The 6,344-nt window shown below is 43.1% G+C and overlaps 1 protein-coding gene across 1 annotated transcript in view; it reads right to left on the minus strand.

Annotated features, from left to right (window-relative positions):
- Positions 1-450: 450 nt before the first annotated feature.
- LOC118411818 (solute carrier organic anion transporter family member 4A1-like) overlaps positions 451-6,344 on the minus strand; it is a 7,756-nt gene continuing 1,862 nt past the window's right edge. The window contains exons 2-11 of the mRNA XM_035814304.1: positions 6,101-6,272; positions 5,681-5,792; positions 5,199-5,341; positions 4,729-4,825; positions 4,182-4,303; positions 3,476-3,682; positions 2,587-2,688; positions 2,093-2,282; positions 1,523-1,646; positions 451-576 (exon numbers count right to left, since the gene is read on the minus strand). Of these exons, the coding sequence (XP_035670197.1) occupies positions 451-576; positions 1,523-1,646; positions 2,093-2,282; positions 2,587-2,688; positions 3,476-3,682; positions 4,182-4,303; positions 4,729-4,825; positions 5,199-5,341; positions 5,681-5,792; positions 6,101-6,272 (1,395 nt within the window). The remainder of the gene's footprint in view (positions 577-1,522; positions 1,647-2,092; positions 2,283-2,586; positions 2,689-3,475; positions 3,683-4,181; positions 4,304-4,728; positions 4,826-5,198; positions 5,342-5,680; positions 5,793-6,100; positions 6,273-6,344) is intronic.

Genomic DNA, 6,344 nt, shown 5'->3' on the forward strand with positions numbered 1-6,344 from the left:
GCAGGCCAAGCCTTGGCACATTGAAATGTGTACATAAAGGCACAGAAAGACAGTGCCAATAACTCAACTTTCTGACATTACTGGCATACAAACTTACCCTCATATGAAAGCCCATCATCTCAGCTGTGATAAAATCCCACTGTCATTAGAAATCATACGGCATAATTTGCAGAAAAATACGCCCAAACCCTACCACCCCCTCAAACTCATAACAACCAAGGAAACAGACCCTTACACAACCAGGAAATAGTCCCAACTTCATATCCCCTGATAACCACAAAAACTCAGCTTTTGGGCCATAATCAGAAGGTAGAAACCCTCCCCAGTCACATTGACCTCAAAACTGCCAGAATTTCTACCCATTTTTCCAAGAAAAAAAATCTTAAAGTTTTAGGCCCTGAACTACATTCGACCACCATCAATTTGCATGCCGAATCGCTGGCGGATCCCCTACAGGGGTATGTCCCAGGGTGAGCAGTGACGTGAACACGAACCCGTCATGGCAGATGTCGAGAAACCGGAAGTGACGTTTTTACTCAGGTAGTACTCGGTGATACAGCCACAGCTAGAGTAGGACTGAGGAAGGGATTGTCATGTTAGAGGAACGTAGTAAGTTGACGGTTTTGCCCGGTAACACCGAAAGACACGTGTTGACTTGATCTATACACGCGTTAGGGCTTGGAACACCATTTATATGGTAATTAGAGCAATATTTGGCGAACAGACAACAAACTTTTTCCCAGCTTTGCACATACATGTAGTACCGAAGTACAAAGCACTGTCTTTCTGTTAGCACCACTCAATGCATATGTCATCAAAAATGTCGATCGCTAATATCATCCACCACTGCATAAAGAAAAGAAATCAAACGCAATAGCATACGTTTTAGATTAGAAATAGCGCTAGTTGTCGACTTTCTTTTCATTTTATGTTCATATCAATAAAGAGTATACTATCATAATTGTATTCCATGTATATCTGCAATTAGCATGAATCGTCCTACGCAGGGACATCGAACGGCGAAACCGCCTGTCTGTATGTACCCTGCTTTCTCAACCGTCACTCTTGGTTACTGACCGCCCTGCTCATAAATATTAATGACCTTCCCTTCTATATGCGAGATCCCTTTTGCAGACTGAAAGGCCTATTCTCTGACTGACAGCTGGTATGTGGCGACGCCCACAGGAGCTAAGAGTGACGGTTGAGAAAGCAGGGTACATCCAGACAGGCGGTTTCGCTGTTCGATGTCCCTGCGTAGGAGGATGGCATGAATTTGCAATAAAGAGTATCATTATCATTATCAAAATGACGTTCTGCCAAAGGATAGGACGTTACACTGTACATGGGTCAAGCAAGAAGGTTATATAGACCTCCTTGGGTCAAGTAACTTGGGTACTAGAGGGGACCATCCACCGACATTACTAGCATCATGCAATTCTCAATGAAGCAAGAACTTTTCGAACGAATCTAGATCCTTCACGGAGGCGTGAGATCTTCGGACTATTGTTTATCCCGTACGTACCAGATTTGCGGGGTTGTACTGGAGACATCCGGCGTGACAAGCAGAGAAGTACTCTACACCATTGCTGCCGCAAACTGGGTCGTACAGGGTGGGGTCACACAGACAGCCTGCCGTGCAGTTCATGCTGAAGATCACGACAGACGTTATCATTAACATATAATAATAATAATAATGATACATGTACTTGTAATCATGAAATGCCTTTATTGTACATTCATACCTTGACGGGCTAGGTACAGGTCGTGGATAGACCGACGTACAGACATACTCAGAAAGCAGAAAGATATACAAAGCTTACAACAACCAAAAAAAGTCAAGACTCACGAGTGCAATAGAATTGATATGCCGAAAAATAGGAGAGCCATCAAACAAAGGATAAAATATGACGACTGAATTTGCTACAAATTACAAACCATGTTGTTCTGCAAAACATTATAACTTTAAAGCAAGTTATCAACTAGTATTATCAAAGTATATATTTCATCAGCTACACTTAAGAGAGATTTTTATTTACTTTCTCTTTTCCGTTGATGATCTATGCTGTAATATATGGAGAGAATGAAACCTTACCTATCGGCCTGTGCAAGCATCACTCTCGGGGCGTCCTCACTGTGCACGAGGAAAACCAAGTTAGTTAGCAGCGAGAGGACAGACAGAACCAACACTGCACCCAGCATCTTCTTACAGTTCACGCCAAAATACTTCACGAGCCAGCCTGCAAACAGGGCTCCGCATGCATCCCCCAACACCATGGTGAGACCTGAATTGGAAATGACATTCAAACTTCAGTCTTGACTTTGATTTTTGTAAACGATAAATACACCTGGGTCTCAGGCAGCTGTGGTGCTGTGTGACCCATGCAGTAACACATATATAAACAACGTATAATAAAAGCTTAATAATTGCCTCCATGGAGCTTATACTTTAGGTAGGATTGTGTAAGTGTGTCTGTCCGTCACCGTAAGATAACTAACTTTACTCACAGGCATAACATTGTTTGATTACGATGTCAGGTTAACCAATTAACCCCAAATACCAATTTTATGAGGAAGAAAATGGCTTACCAAAGTACCACGACTTGTTCACGGTGTTCGTATCTAACATCAACTCGGACAGTTTTGCTGAGAAGGTGGAAATGCCACTGTACGCTAGGGCATCTATGGCTCCTGTGATGGAGGGTTAAGGCAAACCGTTATGCGCAATTTATGTGTAATAAGAACAACAAGCTTTACACAAAATGGACGCCACAGTACTGATACTCCATCATCTCCAGCTCTGATATTGAAGAGAAGAAGCTCTGACGAATAGTCTCCGACTTTGTACAGCTGACTTCAAGGTTGAAGATTGATCAGTCAAAATATCGACTGCAGCTGTCGGCCACCTTTGGCCCACTTGTGACGTCACAAACCCCAAGGATCAGTGCGCATCAGGAAGCGGATCAATGTTCTGAGAAAGGCCGATGACATCATAGATATAGCTTAAAATTCCATGAGGTACGTTTTGTAAAAAAAAAAGCAAAACTAACTAGTTGTCTTTTCATAAATTTAGCATTGCTTATTTTGATGATATAGAAGTTTATTTGCAAGTTCGTGCCCGAGGATCATATCATAGATATAGCTTAAAATTCCATGAGGTACGTTTTGTAAAAAAAGCAAAACTTATGAACAATATTCTACTGTAATACTAGTGTTGGCTATTTCCCAATCCAACCAAGATTTTACCTCCACATAAGCTCTGTCCTCGCTCTTCACATTTCTAGTAGCTGTTACTGTGGGATTCCTAGCTATCATCTTACCGACAATTGTGAACATGACAGACCATCAATTTTCTGTTTTGATGACATCTTCAGACCACCAATATTAGAATTATTATCCCACCATGCTATTACCCTTCCTCTCCCAATCATAATGATCCACAATTAAACCTGGTGATAAACGAACAAGAAGTTTTTACCAGCAAAAGTGAGGACCATGTAAGTTGGATTCTTGAACAGCACAGCTAATGTCGCCTTCAGCTCCCTCAGACCGATCTTCAGACGAGTAACGACATCCTCCGCCTCGCTTTCGTTCTTCGGATCTCCATGGTGCGCGTGCGTTGCAATGATGTCATCTTCGCTTGATTCCGTGTCGCTGAGATCATACTCAAAATCCCCTGAGCTTGCTGTCAGAACGTTATTGAAATTAACAACAACGAACGTTTTGTACACAGACAGAATGTTTTAACACCAAGGGTTAGATTCAAAACCTCCGCCGGCATCGAAAAAAGAGATAAAAGCCATTTCAATCATGAGACACAACGAAACGAAGACCTCGCACAACGTTTACAGCAATGCGATATAGTGCTACTACTAGTAGTACGTTTTTTCTTCTTTCTTTTGAACAAGCTGCTTGTCTTTATTTGTTTGACTAATTTAAAAACATTTCAACAAACAGGAAAAATAAGGGCCCTGTCAAATTCAGAGCACGATCATTGTGCGATCGCAAACTGAGAGCATTCTATAGATAGTCATCCATCTGTCGTACAAACCCTTAGCTGTCTTGTCTTACATGCTTGTCGGTGGTCGGTTATATTACAGCTTGCTTAGAAATTGTGTGACATCGGAATCATACAACGAATGTTACCTCGCCATATGTGCAAACAAAAAAGCAATCAAACACACCTGGTAACTTGCGGGGGTACCCGAGAAGCGGCAGGGCTGCCAGGATCCCCAAACAGCCAAAGATGGGAAAGCCCAGCCACCAGTTCCCCAGCCAGTTGGAGTCACTCGGCTGGAGAGCCCCTCTATAGTTGGATTACATTGTCTTTGATAGTGTTAATGTAATGCTCATAATAAGTTACTAGTACCATGTTAAACCTTACGTATACGTCCGCGTTAAAAGTGGCGGGTCACTTCACCCCTGATCGACATGTGTGGCGTTGTGTAATTGAAGTTGCAAATATATCTCTCGCCGTAGGTTATGAACAAAGTACAGTAGATTTGCAGGATCCGTTATTCCAAATGGTCGTCTCAGACATTTTTTTACAATTCATGGAGATGGATTCCATCCCACATGAGAATGTGTAATGTTGTGCATCGTCTTTGACATGTAAATATTTCCCTAAATAAATGTAAATATAACCAAAACTCAATTGTTCGTGTATCGTATGCGTTCCTGCAGGCGAAGTTAGACTTGAGGGTGCACATCCTCGAATTAAAACCTACTTACCCGTCCTTGTATGGCCAATCGATCCACAACTTCAAAATCTCCCCGCAGATCACAGTGCCGACTCCTGGGCCCACTGCTGTCATGGCGTACAGGATACCTTCAAGAGAGAGAGAGGGGGGGGGGGGATAACAGCGTTACAGTCTGTGTATCATGTACTAATGCTACGATCACGGGTGGGAAAAGGGGCCCCGCCGGGTGGTTTAAGGGACTTTTCACTTTTTGGGGGGATACCTCCCTACTTGGAATAGTGGTACATCCCGCGGCTACCGGGCTGTTTGGGGGTACATTCGGGTCCCCGGATTGTTGTAACCGGATTCCGGCGATGAAAACACGCCGTAACATAAACATCAAAAGACCGAGGGGTTCACGGGTGCAGAACTGACTTTTCAATAGATACATAATTGCCCTAGATGCTAACGTGCCAGCTCAGTATCAAACGTGTCACATTTCGGTAAGAAAGGCCTCCCCACCTATGTACAGTCCGGAGTACTGCCTCTCCACGCTCTCGTCCAGGTAAGCCACGCCCACCGTGTACATGGAGCCTTCGCACATGCACAGGAGCAACTGCGCCAAGATGAACACGTACAGGTAGTTGGTCAGACTCGGGTCGGTACTGTAGTAAAGAAAACAAAGAAACTTTCATGATACATGAATATATAATGTTGTATACTGTATCTTGTTTCGACCTGAAAAATAGTAATGTTGCTAATAAATCTTTGAAATTTTCGAAATGTAACGTTAGAAGCTGTGCTCGCTCTTTGTACATTCTTAAGGCGACAAACAATAAAAAGATACGGACACAGTTCATCAACTACCGTGTGACTCTTTGTTAACTCTTGCTTTCTCTAACAACAAGGAATACGCAACTGGACAATCATCAACTGCCACAACACCCCCACCCCCACCCCACATAACACACATACAGAGCGCTAGATTAAACTCCTGTAATTACCTTGCCTGGCACCAAGTAGAGTTGGTGGAGTTGCTATAGGTGGAGTTGTAGTAGTCATCGTAACACAGGGAATCGTTTTTTTCAGTGGGATTCAACACACCCTGGTAGTAACCTGGGGACGAGATTGTGTCCTGTTATAAGGGTAAATAACCCGGGAATTATGGTCATGACGTATTCGCTAAAGAATATCAAAATAATCTGCATCATGTCAACGAACGTTGTCCGCTCAATTGCAACGTCCGGAGATCAATTATACACCGTATAGTACTGTGGAAAGCAAGATAGTGCCAGCCCTTTTTTTCCACAGTCACGAACCAATGTTCTTGTCAGTGTCTTTCTTTTCCCTCATTTTGTACATCTCAGAGAAATCGTCATTTCTGGCATTGTCTGTCCAGTAGTCCAAACTAAGCGGAGATGTACCTGTAGTGAAGTGCGGGAGTGAGAATATGATGCAGCCGACTCCGAACAGCAGGGTTCCCAGGCCGATCCACTGACCCTGGAGGACGAAATAATGAGCGATTGACAAATACTGTCCAGATTTAAGAAAAGAAAAAAAAAATACCCAGTCTCCTGGCGCAATTGTGTATGCTTCCTAAGCAGATGTTGATGGGAAAAATCATGACCCTTTTCTTATATGCCGTACATTTCTGTTTGGGTTAACCCA

This window comes from Branchiostoma floridae, chromosome 3 (assembly GCF_000003815.2).
Source record: "Branchiostoma floridae strain S238N-H82 chromosome 3, Bfl_VNyyK, whole genome shotgun sequence".
Lineage (NCBI taxonomy): Eukaryota > Metazoa > Chordata > Leptocardii > Amphioxiformes > Branchiostomatidae > Branchiostoma > Branchiostoma floridae.